Below are 21,914 nucleotides of genomic sequence, written 5' to 3' on the forward strand. Positions count from 1 at the left end.
CGCTTTGGGAAGAAGTGGAAATAGCTCCTCAGGCGACTACACATTCTCTGTGTTACTATACAAGTACCTGTTATTAAAAATCCATGTGGTGCCCTCTCAAGTGTTTTATTGTCCTGCATTTTTCCAGTCATTTCCAGCACAAATAGCAGGCCACATGCAGGAGTTAAAATGGAGAATGATACGCTCATTAACAAGCTGCCCTTTGCCTAATGTGAGGAAAACAACTGCTTAAATGTGAGCAGCTCAAAGCCCAGCTTGACCCCAGCTTTGAGTCTTCTGGAGAGGAAGCAGTCTGTGCCTCAGGCAAAGAATCTCTCTTAATTGCATTATGATTTTTTTTTTTCTTTTTTGTGGGATGTAGATGGAAAGGCTGCCTGGCTTTATTTGGAGGTGCAGGCAAAAGCTGGGATTTTGCTTCCATGGAGACCTGGAGTCTCAGTTTTACGAGGCTGCAAACTGCTGCTGTGTTTCACCGGCATGTTCTGAGAGAAAGGCAGGCTGGAAGGAGGAAAAGAGGCAGGTAACAGTGTCACATTCCTCGTGAAAGCTTTGGAATTAGAGCAAGGATGCTTGGATGGGGTTTTTGATGGTTTTAACCTGAGCAAAACCACCCTGAGGCTGGTGTTGCTTCAGCACAGGTCTGGTCACTGCATCTCTGATAATTCCCTGACCTGAACCACCGGGTGATCAGATCTTAGTATTTACAGAATAAGAATTAAGAAGATGATGGGCAGGAATAGGAATGGCTGAGGGGAGACCCAAGGAAAAGCTTTTGCAGGCGGGGGCAAGAAAGTGCTGAGGGGACACGTTTGGGTGGGAAATGCTGGGTGACAAAAGGGCTGCACGAGGAAAGGGGAAAGATTTCTTTGTTTAAGTTGAGGGGATAGTGAGAAAAGGTTTATTTTTTATGGAAAACACAAGAGAGAGGGAGAGGTTTTACACAGAGGGAGGAGAGGAGAATGGCGGTTGTGGGAGCAGGAAAAGGCTCTGCTGGAAGTGCTGTGGTGATAATGGGGAAAAAATTCCTCAGAAAGCACAAAGGGAATAAAAAATATCAATAGGAGGGCAGAAAATATTTTTAGGAAGCACTGGAGAGAGTCCTGCCTCACTAGTGAAGTTCAGCTGGGCTGAGGAATAGATTTGTTCCTTTGATGTCCCGGTTTATCTCCTGCTCCGTTACCTCCTCCTGCCACTGAAGTGGTGCAACGAGACCAAAGTGGAAAAGCATTATGAGATGAAAAAGGGGAAAGATGACAAAAAACTCAGAGAAAAATGGAATTGAGGTGGGCAGAGCAAGGAGCACCGTGACAATTTTGACCCGTACGCGAGCAAACCAGCGTATTTCACCAGTCGGTGGGTACACAACTAACTCCTAGTCTTGACCGTTCTAATTTGTGCGGTTTGCAGTAAAAGCGTGAGCGTTTCCTCCCGGGATGCAGAATTCCATGATTAACCCCAACAGCAACCATCTGTTCGCGTTGTGTGCGCTGCAGATGCCCCTGGGCACGGCTGGGATCCTCCAGGGTGTCGAGCCCGGTTCCCTTTCCTCGGGATGACTCAATCCTGCATCCATGCCATCGCTTCCCCTCGGCATCTTCCCGAGCCCCAGCATTCGGCTGCCATCTAGTGCCGAGCAGACGGAGATTTGTCCTAAAAACCTGCTTTTCTGACAAGTGGCGCTTTTTAATTCCACAGCCCAGAGAGGCAGCAAGATTTCAGGGATTCGCGCTGAACGGCTGTTCTGTGTTTGGGAGCGCTTTGAGGCCTCATCGCCTTTTATGTGATAAAATCTTCCTAATGTTCTGATGCCTTGAAGGCTGACCTGGAACAGAGACTGGACAGAGCTGGAGAATAAAGTAGATATTTATTGAAAGGCCTTTAAAGATACATCTTGGGCAGGACAAGAGCCTGGGCAGGGCTGCACCCAAGGCGGACCCAAAATGGTCACAAAATGGACACAAAATGGACTCTTGGTCACGACGTCTCACACTTTTATAAGTTTTGGGCATTTGCATATTGGGGTTTAGTTGTCCAGTTAGCGCTTCAGATTATGAAGTCCCATCCTTGTTTCTCTCTTCAACCCACTGTTGTTTGTGCTTTTGGGCCCTGAAAGTTTTACTCGTTGTCCTTGGTCTTCAGCAGGAAAAGGATTTTTGTCTACCTACTCTGTGAAGAGAGCTGAGCGACGCTGAATGTGAGGCTCAGAACTGCACCCCTAGGCAGCAAGGATTCTGAAAAACGTCAAAGCTAAAGCTCAAAGCATCAGTTCAACCTGAGCCTCCCCTGGCGCAATTGAGGCCATTCTCTCTCCTCCTGTCCCTGTTCCCTGGGAGAAACCCCGATCCCCCCGATCCCCCCGGCTGTCCCCTCCTGTCAGGAGTTGTGCAGAGCCAGAAAACCCCGAGACTCCTTTTCTCCAGGCTGAGCCCCTATCCCAGCTCCCTCAGCCCCTCCTGGTGCTCCAGCCCCTTCCCCAGCTCCGTTCCCTTCCCTGGATGAGGAGAACAAGCAGCTTTAGAACCATGGAACATCCTGAGCTGCAGGACTGGAGTCCAAGCCCTGGCCCTGCCCAGACACCCCAAAATCCCACCCTGTGCATCCCTGGGAGCGTTGTCCAAACCCTCCTGGAGATCTTGGGGCTGTGCTCATTCCCTGGGGAGCCTGGGCAGTGCCCAGCACCCTTGGGGGGAAGAACCTTTGCCAAAATCCAACCTAAACCTGCCCTGGCACCGCTCCAGCCGTTCCCGGGGTCCCGTCCCTGGTCACCACAGGGATCAGCGCCTGTCCCTCCTCTTCCCCTCACGAAGTTAAACCTTGCAGTGAGATCTCCCCTCGGCCCCCCTCCAGGCTGAACAAGCTTCTCCTCCACTACCCTCCTCTGAGCGCCTTCATATTTTATTTTTTATTATTATCATTTATCCCCCCCAAAACTCGGGCTGAGGCGGCACAACCTCTCCCCCCTCCAACCCCACGCCCGACGCCTCCCGCAGCTCGCCGGCGACACCCGCTCCACTCCCCGTCGCCCAGCACCCTCGGGCCCCTTCTCGCGGCACTCCCCTCACGGCGGCCGCGGCCGCTCCGCCTCCCCCGCTCCGTGCCGCGGTTGGCCGCGCCGGGGCCCTGCTGACACGTCCCGTCCCCGCCCGCCGCGCTGCCGCCGCCATTTTGTGGAGCGGCGGCCGGGAGCGGAGGGAGGCGCGGGCAGCCCCAGCGCCGTGCCCGCCATGCCGTCCGCGCCGCTCCGCGTGGCCGTGGTGTGCTCCAGCAACCAGAACCGCAGCATGGAGGCGCACAACATCCTCAGGTAACCGCTGCTGTCCGGTTCGCCCCCCGTGCCGGCGGCGCTCCGCTGTCAGGGAGGCGCGGATGGGGCCCTGCTTTGGGGCCCGCGACCGGCCCGGCAGGCCCGTGGTTGCGGGGCAGCGCCTCCGCCTTCACCCCGCATTCATCTCGCTTGTACCCGCTTCCACCCCGTTTGTATGCCCGTTTCACCCCCCTTTTACCTCCTTTTCGCTCCATTTTCGCCTCGCCTGCTCCGCGCTCCGCTCCAGGCCGCGGTCGGGTGTCCCGGCCCTCCCTGGCGGAGTTGTGGCCCCAGTGCTGAAAACACGGGCTGGGGACTTGGATCGAACAGGGCCTGTGTCTCGGCGTGTGGAAACTTAAATGTTCCCTTTTTTCTTTCCCCAACTCTTCTCTTTTTTTTTTCCTTTTTTTTTTTTTTTTCATTTTTCCTTTTTTTTCCTTTTTTTTTTTTTTCCTTGAGTGCATCTGAAAAAGGCTCGCAGGAAAGCCGGAGAGGGACTCTTCGTCAGGAGCCGGAGTGATAGGACAAGAAGTAATGGATACAGAGTGAAAGAGAGGAAATTTATGTTAGATGTTAGGAAGACATTTTTTTTTAGTGTGGTGAGACGCTGGCACAGGGAGATTGTGGCTGTCCCATCCCTGAAAGTGTCCAGGGCCAGGGCTTGGAGCAGCCTGGGATGGTGGAAGGTGTCCCTACCCATGGGTTGGGTTTTAAGTCCTTTCTGACCCCTTGACACTCTGTGAAGACTGAGCAGCTCCATGCCCTGAAAGGGAGCCCTTTCCTCTCACCAGGAGAACAGAACATACAGTTCAGAACGCTGAATGTCTTTTGAGATTACAAGTTTTAATCTGTTTAGCACTCCCAAATGCTCTCAGCTCGGCTGAAGCGGTGAGATAGGAAACTTGGGACAGACTGATGGACAGGAGAGACCTGATCTGCCTGAAATCGTGTCCCTGAATCCTCCCTTGGCGCTGCAGGAACACGATAAGGATGGTTGGGTTTATTTTATTGAAGTTATGCAAAGAAGCATTCACATTAGAAATACACGTTGATGGCATAGTAAGCAGAACAACTGCGCCTAAGCTGTGTGCTACATGTAAATAAAAATAAAAGCTTTGAAAGGAATAAATAATAGAAGCGTTTGGTCTGGCAGCCATCTTACTGTGACAGCATCTCATGCACTTCACGCTCACTCGTGGCATCGGATGTTACCCGTGGCAGTTCTGTGAAAACATGACATTATTTTTCCTCTAATAGTGCTAGAACTGCGTTTTAATTGACAGCTGAGTATTAAGGACACAGTTAAATTTACTTTGAATGTCTGGCCTTTTCCTTCCCCCATGTTTTTGCAGAAATAAATCACTTCCGGTGTGACTGATGTTTGCCAAATGTGGCAGGGAGGGGTGGGGGAGCGTTTTAAGTCTGTTCTCCCTTAAGATTTTCATTTAAAAGCAACAAAATTGTATTTAGAAAATGCTTAGTTTTATTAACATCTTTTGTAGTTGTGGCAGCAGTAGCATAAATGGCAAAAGAGAGATAAATTGCTGACGCTGCTCTAAAGAAGTAGCAGCTCATTTGCCAGTAAACTTCAGGAAAATGTCAGTGTTGGCTCCAAGCCAGCCTGCCTCACCAGTTCAAGGCAGCGTGTTGCACTGCAGTTGGACAGAACACGTGATTAAAAGAGGAAGAAGCTGAGGAATTACGAAACTTTAAGGTATTTTGTTAGTGTGTGACAGGATTTTAAAAGGCACAAAATCTCTGTGCTGTTGGAAAACAAAAGTCTGGGGTCCAGCGTTCAGTGTGTGCTTGTGTATTTTGTAATTAACCCAAGTTTTAAACACTTTGTTCTAATTTTCCAGCAGAAGTCAGGCCGAAGGTCTGCCTGAAGTTTGTTGATGGAATAAAAGCCATCACCACAGGGGTGTGTTGAGCCAAGGAGGCAAAGGGGAAGAGCAGTGCAGAAAGACACGATCCCTCCTCTAAAGCTGCCAGACTGGCTGTGTGTAACCCCTCCCTAGGTCAGGTCTTACTCACCCTGTGTTATTTGCTTTTCCAGGCTCTGCTGGGGTGGGGTGAGGAGCAGAGCAGGCCTGGGTGCCGTGCAAGCCCTGCACAGCAGTAACAAAGACGTGCCCGTGTTGCAAACACAAATCCACAACGCAGCTGCTGGGACAAAAATTAACTCTGCCCCAGCCAAAACCAGCACGTTCCATAGGCGATTTTATCTTTTAGTTTATATTTTGCCATAGAGCATGCAGACTCAGGCCGTGGTTCTCCCTCAGAGGAGGAAGACAGGAGGGGAAATCTCTTTACAGCCAAACTTTTTTATGCAGCAACTTCCACATTTCTTGGTAGTACCCTGATGCCTTCGAGAGTTCAATTCTCTGTGTCACTGGCAATAAAAGTTTCTAAAATGCTGGCACACGCTTCAGCCACATATTCCTCGTTTTAGAAAGCTAGCTTTTAGGAAATTAGGAGTATGAACATCAGACCTTAGTGGCAGCAGGGAAATTCAAATATTGCCACCCCTGTAGCAAAACCTTAGTTTTCATACTGATGTTAGGACTTGTAGTTCAACATTGAGGTGTGAGAGGCTTCAAGTTGCACCCGTGCTGTTTCCATAAGTTGTTACTCACATTTTCTATCCTGGCATCATCTGTCAGCCCCAAAATGCAGTGAGGTATTGACATCTGTATTCCCTAATTTAAGAAAACCTACATTAATAATCCCCCAATAAGGAGATACTTTCACATTTTTGTATTAGAGCACACTTTCATTTGACAGCTTAGTAGTGATAATGCAAATTACAAGTTGTTATTATCAAAATGAGTTAACAGTGCTTTTGTCCTGCTGTTCAGCAGTGTGGGCTTGTTTTGGAGGGTGGGGTTTTTTTGATATTTTTTTTTAATATTGATTAGATATTTTCTAAGTAGCCCACAAGGGTTGCTGGTTATTTTCCTGCTACCTCTTTTGGAAAGGGGTGTGGTAAATTAGGGATTTGTCCCCTGAAATCCTTCACCACTCTCAGTGCAGCGCCACTGCAGGATTCATTGCATTTGCTTTAATATTTATTAATATTTCCTACAGCCATTGGAAAGAGAGGCTGTGCTGTTACGAACATACAATAAGCTGAAAAGCAGCTTAACAAGAATGTGTGAGATCCCCAAATAACAGTGAAATAAAAGCAAGATGGGGACAAATTTCACGTCTCAAGCTGCACACAGATGATTATTATTCCTCCTGCCAGTGCTGGGATGAGTGGTCCCAGTCTGTGGTGTGTCAGTGCAGCCCAGGGCTTTGATTTCAGAACTGTTTTCAGTGAGATCCTGTGGAGGGAAGTGCTCAGGGGCACTTGAGTGGTGCTTGTGAGCTCTGTGATGAGCTTTGCACTGAGAGGTGAGCAAACACGCTGAAACTGAGATCAGTGACTCACTTTGTCCTTAGCTCACTGCTAGTTTATCTACATCAGCCCTAATAGTACTAACAGAAACAGCTTCCTGAAATGTGGTCATTACGAGTCTGTTAAAGTTTAAACTCCACATTTTCAGAAATCAGTGCTAGGATAGTCTGTTAGTTTGTCTTACTCTTTACTTTTTGTGACACAGCTCTTTTTTTCCCCATCTTCTGGGTAGTTTTGCCCGGCCAAAACCAAACACTAAGTACCCATTGTCTTGTAGGAATTGTTCATTTTTACAAATGTCCCACATTTCCACAGATACCTGATGATTCACTACACTGGATGCTTCCAGCTATTTAATAAAATCTGAATAATATTGAATAAAAGCTCCTGACTAATAGCTCCATGCAGGCATTTTTGCCTCTCCTGTGCCCCAACTGCTGCAAGAAATGTGTTGAAATGTTTTTAGAATACTTCATTGTACCTGGGGCATAAATAGTGTAAAAATTGACACTACTACTCACCAAGGTACAAAGCATGAAATTCCACGTGAGGAACTCATATTCCAGCTATTATAAGGAAGCTGGAACTCACATTCCAGCTATTATAATAAGGAAGTAATTTTGAGTGGGTCACATCAAATTTTTGACACGTTGAATGTCAAAGATTTCAGATTTGCTTTATATGAGATCATGCAAACTTCAGGGACATCACAGCAATTAGGGGTTTTAGTGTGTGATCCAAGACCTGTTTTAAGGAATAATAAAGAAAAAAAAAAAAAAAAAAAAAGTTAGGAGGGAGGAAAAAATTAAATTGAAACATGAATTTTTTAGCACTGCAATTTCTTCTGTGCATATTATGTCTCTCTTCACGTCCAGTAGAAGCAGCAGAATCAAAACTTGGATCTGCAAGTATTGCAGGGAAAATAAATGAACAGTGACTCATAACTGCACCAGTTACATGTGATGGAGGGCTGGGAGGGGCAAAGAATTGCACTTTTTTCCACTTGTATCCGTTTCCAGTCATCAGTCCTGCAGAAAGAAGCAAAAAAGGCCTCACACATCTTGTCTGTTTACAGAAATAGGCACCTATAAATAGTTGCTGGACGAAAAAAAGTGTGGGGAAGCAAGAAAAGAGAAAGGAGGGGCTGAGTTCAGTAGGAGGAACTGAAGGAATTAAGTGTTGATAGTTCCAGAGCTGTGTTTGAGTTTGGGGCAGGAGGGGATCACAGTCTCTGCCCAGAAGCATTTGGGATCACTTTGAGGACATCCTTTGAAGGCAAACAGACAATTGGAGTTGGTGTCTTCTGCTGAATTTCCTTGGAATTGCAGCCCCGGGACGCTGGGGCTGACTCTTGCACCGGGCCCAGTTCTGCTCAGTCCCCTCAGAGCAAAGCACTGCAAATTCGGGGTTATTTCTGGGGACACAGGCACTGGGTTGTTCACTTTTTGTTTTAACATTGTTCACTCCCTTCAGTCTCTGCTAAAATCATTGAAGCTGGAAATGTGAGTCCTTAAAAAAAATGGATTAAGTCTTGGTCTTGCTGTTTCGAGTTATGTTGTCATTACGGACCCAAATGTTTCAGCGTTCTGGGTGACAGCAACAGTGTTTTACCATGTAACTTTGTCCATTAGACCACCAGAAGGTATCTTTTTTGTCCCATTACGCAATAGATTGCCACATTATTTCATACTACTGAAGGAGTTACTGAGGTTCAAGTATTTCAGGTAATCAGCAAGAACATTTTGGCATCACTCCTAAAGACAAGCAGGTTCCTGCCTCTTTTTGTTTTTTTTTAATTATAACTATTAAATAGTTGTTCATAAGAATGGAATGAAGTAATCCCTGGTTTAGCCAAGAGTTTTAGCAGCCAGCAGAACATCTGCCCCGCTTGTGTAAAGGTGGTTGCACTGGGTGGTTTTCAGTGGCAGGCACACAAATGTTTGTTCTGGGCTGATTAAATGACACCAGAGGCAGTTTGGGCAACAAAGTGAGAAGAAGGATGCAGTTAGGCCAAGAGTCTCAGCAGGACACTTAAGTATTGATCATCGCTGCAGTTACTTACTTGTACAAGACAAAACCATCTCTGCCTGCGTTGTCACGAATACAGAACGTGTTTGTTGCACAAAGGACATTTCCAAATAGCTGTGTACCGTAATTGTGAGAAAATTCCTGTCAGCTAGAGGTGCTTCCCTTGAAGTGGTGTGTGAATTTAGGTTGTAACCACAAGGAGAATCCACGTCGGGTACTCTCAGCAGTTTGGTTTGCCCAGCTGGCTGCTGGCTAAGAGGTGTTTTTAAAATTCACTCTTGTGTTCTTCAGCACTTTAATTTTTAAAGTCCACCCAGTCTAATTGTGTTCTTTGTCCCCTTCCCTTGTGTCTTTCAGCAAACGAGGATTCAGCGTGCGATCCTTCGGCACAGGGACTCACGTGAAACTGCCAGGACCAGCCCCGGACAAGCCAAATGTTTATGACTTCAAAACAACATATGATCAGATGTACAATGATCTGCTTAGGAAAGACAAAGAACTGTATCCCTGTGGCATGGCCTCTTTAAAAAATCCCGTGTGGTTCATCCTTGAAAGGTGTAATTCATTATTTGGCATTAAGAATCTATAGAGTTGCTTGGCTGGCGAACTTTAAATGATTGAAGTTTATAGGAGGTTTTTTTTTTTTTTTTTTAACAGTGGGCCTCTAATGCTCCCTTGTAAATAGTTACCCAGTTCCAGTGCACACATCCCAAATGCTCTTTTGTAGCGTGTTACCGTGTTTAGCTCTTGAATGAACACATCCATAGCCTCAGATTGTCCATTGCCTCCCCTGCACTGTGGATCCTTCTCAGTGCAAAGACTGTCCTGAGTATGGATTTGGGAAGAGCGACCACCTCGACTTTAATGTTGTATTTAGCTCAGACAAACTGCCAGGTAAGGCTTACAGAATACTTTCTCTGGGAGAGAGGATGCCTTTCATTAAAGAGCTCACCCTTCTCACTGAGGATTTTGTGATATGTGATTTGCTCTGTGCACCGAGGAAAAAAAATAACCCTGTAGTTTATTGTAAAGAATGGACAGAGGAGAGACCCCAGTGACATTTAGTCCTGGAGAGCAAAGGTGATCAGGGTTAGGCACACTACTAAAAATGTCCCAACTGCATTATTTTGTAATACCTATATTTAAAACTGATTTTTTTTAAATGAGAAAACCCACAGACAAAACTTGGGGAACCCATTCTAGATGTTTTTTCGGCAAGGATCCTTTTTTTGAAAAAGTTCAAAATTTAGGATGTAGTCTTAATATATCACATGTGATGTGCTGGTTTATTTGATTTTTTTTTTTAATCCCTCTGCCTGTAGAGAAAAGGAGAATCTTGCAAACCCATCTTAATGAGGTATGCCTTATCCATATCCTGATTAAAAGAACTGCTTAAAAGAAAATTCCTTGAACTGAGAATTAATTTTAACGAGCACCAACGACTTGAGATTTCCTTTTTGATTTCTTCACTGCTGCTGTGCTGAAAATGGCAGTACTTAAGAAAAAAGAAAACCCAAAAAACCAAGAGATAGCAAACCTGTTCCCCCACGAGCATGTTTTGGAGTCACCATTGTGGTTCTCCTCCGTGCTTTGCTGTGTTCCCCAAATACATTTGCAGTGTTACAGTTGAACCTTATCTCAAGATATAAAGGAGGTTTAAACAACAGCCACTGCAAGGGAAATAGGGCAACAGCAAATGCCTCTGTGACTTTGCTTTTTTGATTCTCAGATAATTTAAGGTTTTCAGACTGAAGACTGGCAGCACAGAAAGCAACTCCATTTCCAGAAGTGGGTTTTGAGGGTAAAGACTTTAACCAAAACCAGACCTGCTCTCATCAGCGAGTTGTGGAATAGGTATTTTTTTGTGACCCAGGGTCCCGGGGGCTCTCAGTTCAGTTGGGTGAGCATAACTTCAGGGAGGGGATGGGAATTACCTGTGGGGTGGGAGGGGCTGCTCTCTCATGGGCTTGGAGCGTGGCTGGGATGGGGGTACAAGAGGAGGGGTGTTTCCAAATGATTGAGCTGCTTATTCTGTTTCCCAGCCTTGCTTTGACCATCTGTAATCTGAAATTTGGAGCCTTGCTGCCACCACCCTGCTTGTTCCCATGTTCCAGTGAGGAGACGCCTGAGGTTTGAGTGCTCTCCTTGGACACTCAGTGACATTGTGGCTGTGGGGGAACATCCCCTGCCCAAATAAACGACCCCCAGGTTCAGGGAGCAGTGGCCTCGAACAAAAACGAGCTGCTGCACTGCTGGGCCTCACTGAGCGAGGTTAAAATCGCGTTAGAGAGAAGAGATGCACTGAACCTCTACTGTTCACTTGTGAAGAGGGGGGAGCAACTATTAAAAACTCACTCTGCAGAGATTAAAAGCACCTTCGCTGCAGTTAATTAGTGAAATATAGAGCACAGGCTCTCATACCTTGAAGGCATATGTTGAATTTCAGCAGCACAGGAGTAGGGGATTAATGGAGCCAGGAATACAGATTCGGTTGAGTAGGTGGTTACAGTAGATCTAAAATGGAAGTACTTCAAAGCCTTTTAAGATGTGGCAGTTGAAACTTAGAGGTAAAATAAGTATCAGCATCTCCCATTGAATTTTTAGAATGTAGCATTTAAATTCCCTGAGCCCCAATCAAGGACTGCCCCCAAACCATTTAACAGTGTTCTGAACGTTGCTTTTTAAAACATTCCTCTGTTTTTTCTAGGACAGTAGAGAATTCTAATTTGAGGAAGACACAGCCATGGTCTGTAGTTCCCATACACCACCTCATATTTGCATGTGTAACTCACCTTTCCAACATTGGGGTTATTTGTCCTTATCATTACTTGCCCCTTACAACTCTGTGAAGGGGTTTGAGGACTTAATTCTAATTCTGTGATGGTGACCTTAAAAGCTGAAACAAAAATAGAGCAGAACTGCTGGTGAGCCTTGCCTTCAAGTGAAGGCAAAAACTAGTCAAGGGTGAAACTTGCTAAACAATTTAAATTTAAACCCAGTTTAAGTCTTCATCAGCACTTGATGTTGTGCCCAGGGATAGGAGCTGTTCGAGTGGAAATTTGGCCAGAATTCTGCAGGAATTGCTCCTGGGTTCTTTAGCACTGTGAGTAACTCTGTGGCTGATCGTTTCTTTCCTTTCCTCAACACTGATGTGGTGTCTGTGACCCTCCCATTAAAGATGATTTTCACAGATAGGGGGGTGTTTTTAGTTAGGGTTTCTAGACAGCCTGCACCTACCCTGCAAGCTTGGCCTCCTGCTCTGTTCCTGACATCTTTTACCTGCTCTTTTAATTTGACCTCCCTAGCTTTAGATAAGATTCCAGTCTTAGCTCCTTAGCTCCGTGAGGTTATAAAGTTGAGGGGAGGGTGGAAAACATGTCCTGAAGTTCCTAAAGCTGCTTCAGTTAGGAGGAAAATTCCAGAAATGAAGAACTCGGTGCATCTCCCTTGAAGACATTGATTCTTTTCTGTCCAAAAAAAAAGGTAGTGATAAAGTTGGTGATGGGATCTAGCTTTAACTCTCTGAACTCCCTATTGAAGTTGGATGCCCATGTGATATTTTATATGTAGCTCAGTCTTGAGGAGTAACTGATCTCAGTTCTACTTCAGGTAAGCTCTTCATGCATGTATTTATCTTGCATTTTCATCTGGTTTCTCTTCATGGATTTTGAACTGCTAAGCACTTGGCAGCTTCTCTGCTGAGCTGTCGTTCCCGTGTTCAGCAGCAGAGCTGTGTCTCTGGAAGCCACTTTGGAATGTTTCATTTAGAGATGTTGAGGGATTTTTTATATTTTTTGGGTATGGGTATTTTCTTCACCTTTTTTTTTTTTTTTTTGGAAGCCTAGCCTTGCAAGAGCTAAAAACAGTTGAAATCATGGCCTGTGTGTCAGTGGCAAAACTTCTTCCAAAAGCAGTGCAGGACAAGTCTCATTTTCTTTCTTACTGTGCCTTACAAAGCACTTCAGTGCTCCTAGAAATAGAGAGGAGGGATGAGGACAGAAAGAAGTGTTTAAACTGGATTTAAACAGGCTTCTAAGAGGCACATTTCTGCAAATCAGCACGCTTCCAGCCACAGGCTGAATCCCAATCCTTTTTTCTCCATGAAGGATTGTAAGACCAAAATGCTTCACAAAATCTCCGGCCTTTCAAAGGCAGCAAAATTTCAGTATTTCTTCGTCTGCCTTCTGATCACCCTGCCTTTAATCTTGGCTTCATCCACATGAAAAAGGAAATACATCAAATTATTAAAAATATATGAGCTGGAAATATATTATTTAAATATTATTTACCCTGTGAGCTTTGGGACTCTGATGTAATGGCAAACAATGTAAAACACCCTCTGCCATCCTGTCTCTTCTGGGTAGTCTGAAAGGTTTATTTTCTTATCCAAGGTGAGTCCCAAACAGATGCTCTGAGGAGTTCTGACTGAAGGATCCAGTCTGAGGCTGATGACTCGTGTAAAATCCACTCAGAGCTGGAGTGATTTCATTCTTTGGCGGTTTAGTCCCAGTTGGAAGGAGGGGAGTGAAGTGACAGTCGATGCTTCTTGCCTTGAAGTTACCTCCCATTGCCACAAAACTTCCGTGCCAACATTAGGGATGCTTTTACTTCTTTTTCCTTTGTTCCAAACCAATTCCCATTTTCATGGTAGCAGCTGTAATTCCTTAAACTGGCATTGATTGCGAGCCAGGGATGTTTTCCTGCAGACCTCATCCGGCGTGGTGCTTTCTGTGCAGGCTCCTGCTGCCAACGGCCCTGCTGGCTCCATGATTGTACTCTCAGGTTTCCCAAATGTGCTAAATGAAATGGTTTAATCGATTTAGGGTTTGCAATGCTTGTGGTTTGCTTTGTCTGAGGTACCTTGGGCTGTAACTGGAAATTCTGAGCTTCACGGCACCAAGGGTGGCAGCAGCGCAGCCGGTTTGGAAGTGGCTGTCGCAGCCCCTGTTTCCCTGGGCAGGGGAATGATTCATCCTTTCCCTCAGACCTCTCTCCTCAAAGCACTTCCCCCTCCCAGTGCTACATTTGCTGCTCATCTCTGGAATCTGGCGCTGCTTCCCAAACCTGAGGGGAGCATCCCCAAGTCCCGTGTGATCCTCCCGAGCCGTCTTGGAATGACTGCGGGAGTGACAGCTCCGTGTCACTTACTGCCAGGTGATCCAAACGCTGGATTCCAGCAGTCCAATCCAAACTCCTCTTGAAGTTCATGCTTGGATGAAGTGCACGCTCAGCTGTTTGTCAGACGTGCCACATCCTCGAGTCATCTTGTCCTCGTTCTGGTAGTCCCCTCAGTACGTCTGTGGCATCCCTTCTCCACCTCTTTGGCACTGGACTTTGCCATTACTCCCTCTCTTTTCCCCTCTGGCAGCTTGGATCTGTCCATTTTCACCCCAAATACAGCCTCAGCTGCTCAGCACTGATAAATTCTTGTCTGGCACTTGAGCTCCGGGCAGAACTCAAGGTGTTTGCTGCCTTCACTGATGTGTGGGTACAGACCCCTCAGCTTTGGGCTCAGCCAGGCTTCAGGGAGTGAGCAGGGCTCCCATGTGGTTATTTGGGTTTGGACTAGCTCCTAGGAGCAGTTGGATTTATCCTTGCAGCTTGTGGCTTACAAATTCTGGGTGCTTGTCCTTCACTAGATAAAACAAGTTCAGGGTTTTTACAGATCGTTCATACAGGCACAAATGTTGCAAAAAGGTCATGGAGCCCAGCTTAGCATCTTGGTGATCATTTTGGATGGCATATTTTAGAATTCCAGACTGGTTTGGGTTGGAAGGGACCTTAAAGCTCATCCAGTGCCACCCCCTGCCATGGGCAGGGACATCTTCCACTATCCCAGGTTGCTCCAAGCCCCATCCAGCCTGGCCTGGAACATTTCCAGGGCAGCCACAGCATCTCTGGGGAGCCTGTGCCAGGGCCTCCCCACCTCACAGGAATTTTTTCCATCTTGCCCTGCTCTGTTTCCATTTGAATCCCATAGAATGGTTCAGCATTAAGACTTTAAGTTAGGGACCAACAAAAGACTTGTGCACAAAACTGCCGGGTTTCAATTCCAAAGGACAGGTTTTGTATTAGGAATTTTTTTCCTAAAATCCCATCTCACCCTGCTCTGTTTCCATTTGAATCCAACAGAATGGTTCAGCGTTAAGACTTTATCAAGCTAAAGAACAGCAGAAGCTTTGTGCACAATCTCTGATTTGTTCTGAACTGCCCAGTTTCAGTTCCAAAGGAATTGTGTTCTCTGGGTGTGGAGTGAAGGCAGTTACTGCAGCCACTGTGCTTGGAAAGTGGAATTTGTGGTGCCTGTGCCCATCTCCAGTCTTTGATTCCCTGTAAAAGGAGCTGATAGTGAAGGTGGAAGGAGGCTGGGCAGCCTCACCCCCTCCCACATTTCATTTGAGGGAATGTCCAGTTCCTAGCCAAATGCCAGGCAGGCTTCAACACAAGGTGTTCTGTTTATAATGCAGATACTGATAAATAAATAATGATGGTGTGGAAGGGAGACCTGCAGATGCCATTCATGCTCGGGTGAGAAGCACTCTGCTCTGCTCCTGGTTTTCCCAAAGAAGAAATGCAGTGTTTGAGGATGGTGTCAGCTGCACCAAAGGGAATCATCAGCAGATTTATTTGAAGCTTTGGGTGCCAGCCATTACTTTAAAGATTTATATTTTTTTTCCTAAAAAGGATGTGTACATTTTAGCAAGTATCATTTGCCCAGTTAGGTTTAATAAATTGGTTTTCATATTTTCAGGAATGGCCTGGGTTGGAAGGGACTTTAAATGTCATCCCCTTCCACCCCTGTCATGGCAGGAACACCTTGCATAGACCAGGTGCTCAGAGCTCCATCCAGCCTGGCCTTGGACACTTCAGGGGATGGGAATTTTAGATCTATATAATTAATTTCTATACCCAAACACTCACAGCTCAAATCACTTGTGAGCTTCAGCTTCACATGGGAGTTAAAATGAAATTTACTTGGATCAGTAAGATCATTTTTCTTTTATCATAAAGGATAGAGACTTGACTCTTCTCTAGGTTGGTGCTTGTGGCTGAACGTGTTTTTTGGGTCCTGTCAGGGACAAATTATGATAAAGTTCAGAGGGGTTAGGGATGTTTGGAGGGATGGTTACCCAGATGTCTGGAGCAGGGACCCGTCAGTTGGATGGTAAAAGGCATTTCTGGTGTCTGTGACAGGAATTTTAAATTTGGGTTAGCAAAAGCAGTGAAAGCTTTAGGGGTTTAGCTAAACACATTTTTATTTTTTAATAAATCTTCATCACTAGTATGGGATATCCTGAGCTAAAAGGAGAGAATACACAGTCAGTAACAGAAATTCTTCATGAGAGTGAGCAACAATGCTGTGCCTGTTTGGAAAAACCCAACTTTTGTGCTGCAACATCTTTTTATATCGAACTTTTCCACTGCTGAGTCGCCCTGCCCAAATTCCATCACCCTGTGGATCTGTTTGGCAGAGTTACTCTATGAAAGGTGAAATCTGAATTGGACTCTGTAAAAATGTGAATTTACTCTGCCAAGGGTTTGCAGTTGGTGAAGGGAAACGTGGACAGTTCTGGTGAGCATGGCAGGGCTCCAGAGATGTGACAGCACAGAAAACCAGGGGAGATTTTGTCCTGAAAAGAGAGCAGGGATGCCCAGGACAGGGAGTGTGGAGTTAAATGATCCAACACCTGCCAGTGTGGTGGAAACCATTCCTAAGTTGTAATATCTGCATTCACCTGAGCTCCCAAAGAGCACAAAGCTGGGTTATTATGCTCTGGAATAATAATAACCCTTCCTCGCTCAAAGGATGTGCTGGCTTTTTCCAGGTGAAAAAAAATTCCAGGCAACCAAATAGGAAACCGTAAATCTTAACTGCTTCTCTCAGTCTCCTTTTATAGGCAGATGGACCCTTGGAAAAAAAAAAAAAAATAAAAAAATAGCTGTAAGTTGGCAGCAGAGAGCTGAAATCTTGTGTGGGTTTGGGAATCTGCGTAATTCTGTCTCCAGGCTCACTCAGGAAAGCGAGGGGACAGATGCCAGCAACATTTTATCCTAGAAAGGGAAAAAAGAGAACCCAAAAAAGTGTGTGGGATGTTGTGGATTTTTTTTTTCCCCCCCTCTTGAACTTCATGGTGTAGAAATGAGGAGTGCAGAGCCCGGGAAGGGCTCTCCTTCCAACTGAGCAAAGGCAGCTGTGGGCATATTTTGGAAATGGCAGATATTCTGGAAGTGGTATTTTGAAAATGCAGTCGTTTTCCTGCTCTGCAAATAACCAGAGGTCTGAGGTGGCTCCATCCAAGTGAGGATTTCTATTTTTTCTTTCCCAAACGTGACAAACCCCAGGAAGAGTCCGCAGGGGTGCTGGTGTGCAAGAGCTGCTGGTGAGAGCTTGGGGCTGTAAAGGACAATTCCTGAATAACATAAAGAAAAAACCTTTTAGGAAAGAAGATTTAAAAAGGCTTGGGAGTGACGTGGAGAAAAGAAACGCAGCAGAAGTGAGGCTAATTGGCAACATTTAATTGTGATAAGCAGCCTATCAGTCAGTTCGTGGTGCAAAATTGAAATTACAAGTAGTTGAAGTGCCGTGGTGCAGACACAGAGAACTGGATCTGTGTTCAACATGAAGTAGACTCTTGTAGGAAGAAAGCTGGGTTTAGTTTTTAACATCAATTAAACACTTGAAGGATTTAAAAGCTTTGGAGGCCGTTTGCTTGAACAGGAACGTGAGCACACAGGTGCACATCTGGGCAGTAGAATTCGAGCTAAAAGGTAGGCAGGAAATTTTTGGTCTTTTGTTACAAAAATAGTAGGGGTGTTTTCTGGAAAGAAATACACGTCTGTCACCTTTTCAGCAAGGAAATAAGCCCAGATGACCTCTTGTATATTGCTACAAATGATGGAAGTTGTTTTCTTCTCAGAATTGTTATCTCAAGAACTTACAGGCTGTTATCCTTACTGTTACATTGTAAAAATATATACTTAGGTAGCTAAAAATACAGCTGTGGTGAAGGCAGGAAGAGATGCATCCCCTTCCAGGCTTTCCCAATCCAAACCTTTCCTGGTATTCCCAATTTACCCCTAAAAGTTCGCCTTCAGAGGGAGTTTGGTTTTACTCAAGCCAGCAGGTTGATGTGACAGCCTGGAGTGCTCCTGATGAAAATGCACATCCCAGAAGGGTGGAAAACAGTGGGATTAGAGAATCCTGCCTGAAAAGGGGCTCCAGGGTGGAAAATCAGAGCCTCGAGGTCACAGCAGCAGCCTAAATATAGCTCCAAACAGCCTCACAGATCCCTTTCACACAGTGATGAAGCTCTGACAGGCGTAAAGTCGGTGTTTTCCTTCACCCCTTCCCATTTATGCATCTCGGGATATTTTTATGGGATGTGCTTCTGTGGTTTCTTGGGCTCCCTTTGGAGTTTCAGTTGCATAAATCCACATTTCCAGGTAGGACTTCGTGCAGGTGGCACCTGAAACACCTCGGGGTGGCCTTTGAAAAGCAAAAGCTCCAGAAGTGAGGGGCAGTGGCTGAAGGGAATGTAGGACATTCCTTTAAATTCCTTTAAATCCCTTGTTAAAAAGAACAGCACAGGCTGGGGGTTCGGAGTATTTATGGATATAAAAATAGTTGTTCAAGAAAAACTCCTTTTGTGAGGGCCTTTTAAAGCTGTGGTGACAGGGACAGGTCTGTGAAAAGCAGCTGATGGGGATCACACTCGCCTTAGGAACATTCAATGGTCATTGATTTTTAGATTTGCAAGCAGAATATTTTATTTTAAAGATAACATTAATAGTTTACCTTGTGCTGGTGATTTGCTCAAAACCATGACTTTCCTTCAAGTAAAGATACTTAACTCAAGCGACTTCAGATACACACAGAATGGAATTTTACACATGTTGGACAGAAATAAGAGAATCAAGCCACGGCCAGAAAGATTCCAGAACTGCAAAGACGTTTTTGATTTGATCCTAACGTGTGAAGAAAGAGTCTATGATCAAGTAGTAGAAGGTAAGGAGCTTGAACTGATAAACCAAGTTAACTTGGAGTGGGGTTTGGGGTTTTTTTCCCTCCTCCCTGAAGTCCTGCACAAATCTGGAAAGCTCTCTGTCTCCTCCAGCTGCTGGAACACCGGTGAGGGCAGGAGCTCGCAGTTCTTGCTGTAGGTTTATGCACACAGAAGTGATGGCTGAGCACTTGTCCCCAAAAGGTGCTGGCAGCCACACAAAGTGTGTGCACAAGGGCTGGCATTAGGGAACGTGCAGAAATGCAGTGTTTGGTTTGGGAATGCTCACGGATCTCAAACCTGAACAAACTGGGGTGAGCTGATGGGAAAGCGAGTCTGAGCTGTGTCGCAGCTCCAGGCTTCCTGTGAGCTCCCAGGCACTTTATCCCCATTAAACACCTCCTGTACAGGGGGAGAAGCTCTTGGAGCGTGGTGAACTCTGCAAATGTGCTGCAGCTCTGCCCTGCAGTGAGTCAGAGAGGAGCCAGAAGGATCTCAGCCGGGGATCCAGCTCCACGTGAGCACAGGGGGTGGATGGCAGCTCCCTCAGAGCCACGGGGTTCCAGCAGGAGCTCTGTTAACCCCGGGGCTGAGAACCCTGTGTCTCTGGGATTGCTGGGTACGGTTTGTGTGAGGTTTGAGGGGTTTCCTCCACACTGGAACACCAGCTGAGTGAACTGGTGCCCTCCGTGGAGCCTGGAGGCTGTCACTCGGCCCCTTGGGTCGTGTCACGGTGGCAGGATGCTGTGGGCTCTGCCAGCGTTCTGAGCGCTCAGCTGAAGGGTTTGGGATGTGTAAGTGAGCTCTGAGAGCCGCTGCCCCGGTCCTTGAGGGCATCTTCAGCCTGTCTCAGGTGGGGAGCTGCTCTCACTCTGCTTTTTGGGCGTGAGGAAGGGAAGCGAGGCGCAGCCTGGCGAATTCTCCAGCTCTCTGCCTTCACAGTGCCCTTCACGCTTGGCCCAGGCGGCTCTGGAGGTGAAGGATGATGTTTTTAAACAGGTCTGCCAAAGTGAAGGCGCAGAGTGGAGGTAGGAAAGAGCAACTTGGAGGTTAAAAACTGGATTTGGAAGGAAGGAGATGTTAGGGAGGCGCAACACTAACACGTGTGCACCTGTGGGGAAAAATGTTTTATTTTTTCACCCTCATTAGTAAATAGAACATGTTTAAATAGAATTTTCTCGTGTGACTATCAGTGCTTAGCTTGCAGGAGTTCACCTTGCAGTTCAGAGTGTTGGATGTACGGTGCTTTTTTTAAAAAAATGAGGAGTTAAAACCTTCCAGGTGAGGAAACCCAAAATCCTTCTTGACTTTTGAGATTCTTGATCTTTAAGGAGTGTCAGAATAAGAGGAGCAATAACTTCTTTTGAGCAGGGAAAATAAACTGCCATGACCCTTTCCCAAATCTGAATTAATATGTTTCCAAAACCCACCTCTTGTTTTTTGAAATAAAAGGGATTATCAAGACAACATTGAACCAACTCTAAAAAGTACTTCAGAAGATTTGAATGTGACAACACCTCTGCATTTTTACAAATCTTGTCACTACTTTGTGTCAAATGTGAGCTCGTTCCACCCAAAGTTTTGCTGTTTTGTTGTGTTTCCAACAGATTTAAATTCCAGAGAGCAGGAGACGTGTCAGCCAGTCCATGTGATCAACGTAGACATTCAGGATAACCACGAGGAGGCAACGCTGGGTGCTTTCCTCATCTGTGAGCTCTGCCAGTGTGTAAGTAAAGAGGAAAATCAGGAATCCTGCACCCAGCCTGCTGCTCAGGGGCTGGGCTTTGCTTGCTGCTCCGTAAAGCTCCTGCATTTTGCACTTGTTGCAGTAAAATCCACGTCAGGAGGCAAATTTCCACATTCTCCTGCTGATTTTCAGAGCTGTTGGGCAAACCCAAATTTAACTGAGCTCGTGGTTTGCAGAGTGAACTCCCTTCAAGCCAGTTGAGATTAGGTGGGATTTGAATGGGAGGGTTGCAGTCTGAATCCAAAGAGCCTTCAAAATACCCTTTTATTGTATTTTATTGTACCACACTGAACTAAAACCTCGAGCTCAGGTGAGCTGCACTCAGTGTGAGGAGAGCAGAGGAAGGTCCTGTGTTCTTTTCCACTCCAGGGTTGAGGAGTTCACCCTCCCAGGCAGGTTCTGACTCCAGCCTGTGTGATTTATTCCGGTCTCAAGTCCTTTCCAGATCCAAGAAGCCTAAAGAGGGTTCAAGGAGTTGAAATTTCAGCCATCTGTTCCCTGTGCCTGGAGCTATTCCGGAGGCTCTGCTCGTGAACCGGGGAGGAGGGATGGTGCCTACTCAACAAAGTCCTCCCGAAATGCCGCTTGGGTGGGCTGGGATCTGCGATAAACATCCAACAGAATCTCGGGAATTTGGGAATGCTGGGAATCTCACTGGAGTGCAATAAAGCCCTGTTGGGTAAAGTCTCCCCAGTCAGATTTCCCAGCAAACCAAAAAAAAAAAACCGGATTATTGCAGTTTTCTGGACATCAGATCCTCGGAGCTCGGTTGCTCAGACTTTTTTTCTCTTCCAGATACAGCACACAGAAGACATGGAAAATGAAATAGATGAGCTGTTACAGGAATTTGAAGAGAAAAGTGGAAGGACTTTTCTTCATACTGTCTGCTTTTATTAAAGCACATCTGTCTCTTAGGCCTTAATCCAGATGAGGGAAGCATGTGTTTAAAGTTCTGATTATACTGTATTTTCCTGGAAAATGAGTATTGATATTTTTTGTTTGTTTGTTTGTTTGTTTGTTTAAAAACTCCTTTTCGGTGTCTTTTTTTTGTTGTTGTTTTGTTTTGTTTTCAGGTATTCTGTCACAGGTAGGCAGAGATACTGCTTGGGCTTGTACATAGAAAATGACTAAAAAATATACCCAAAGGCCACCTATTTAAAAATGAAAATCAACTTTTTCTTTAAATCCTACTTTAATTATTACAAGTAGGTCTTTAATTATAAAGAGAATGTTTCTTGAATATAAGTTTATAATGTATTTTTCCAGCTTATGGATTTATTTTATTTCAGTTGTGCTCTTTTTTTTTTTTTTTTTTTTTTTTTTTAAATTTTAATGTGACAGAATGGCTGAACTCTGTGAGGATGTGAATGGAACACTGAAAAAAACTGAGTATCTGTATATTATTAGCTATAAAGTTGGAAGCATCCAATAAAA

At 45.6% G+C, this 21,914-nt stretch overlaps 1 protein-coding gene across 1 annotated transcript; it reads left to right on the top strand.

Annotated features, from left to right (window-relative positions):
- The first annotated feature begins 3,174 nt into the window (after nt 1–3,174).
- On the top strand, nt 3,175–21,914 carry SSU72 (SSU72 homolog, RNA polymerase II CTD phosphatase). The gene is made up of 5 exons (XM_040084705.2): nt 3,175–3,304; nt 9,090–9,233; nt 18,599–18,738; nt 20,341–20,459; nt 21,276–21,914. Exons 1-5 carry the CDS (start codon nt 3,225–3,227, stop codon nt 21,375–21,377), a joined length of 585 nt encoding a protein of 194 aa, XP_039940639.1. The 5' UTR covers nt 3,175–3,224; the 3' UTR covers nt 21,378–21,914.

Source organism: Hirundo rustica, chromosome 22 (assembly GCF_015227805.2).
Source record: "Hirundo rustica isolate bHirRus1 chromosome 22, bHirRus1.pri.v3, whole genome shotgun sequence".
NCBI classification, from domain to species: Eukaryota; Metazoa; Chordata; class Aves; order Passeriformes; family Hirundinidae; genus Hirundo; species Hirundo rustica.

Bases quoted from the DNA above. Each gene is read 5' to 3' on its own strand.
- SSU72 (XM_040084705.2), top strand. From the start codon at position 3,225: ATGCCGTCCGCGCCGCTCCGCGTGGCCGTGGTGTGCTCCAGCAACCAG. The intron at 9,234-18,598 runs GTATCCCTGTGG...AAGCGACTTCAG, and splicing joins CTTAGGAAAGACAAAGAACT to ATACACACAGAATGGAATTT. The intron at 20,460-21,275 runs GTAAGTAAAGAG...TTTCTCTTCCAG, and splicing joins TCTGTGAGCTCTGCCAGTGT to ATACAGCACACAGAAGACAT.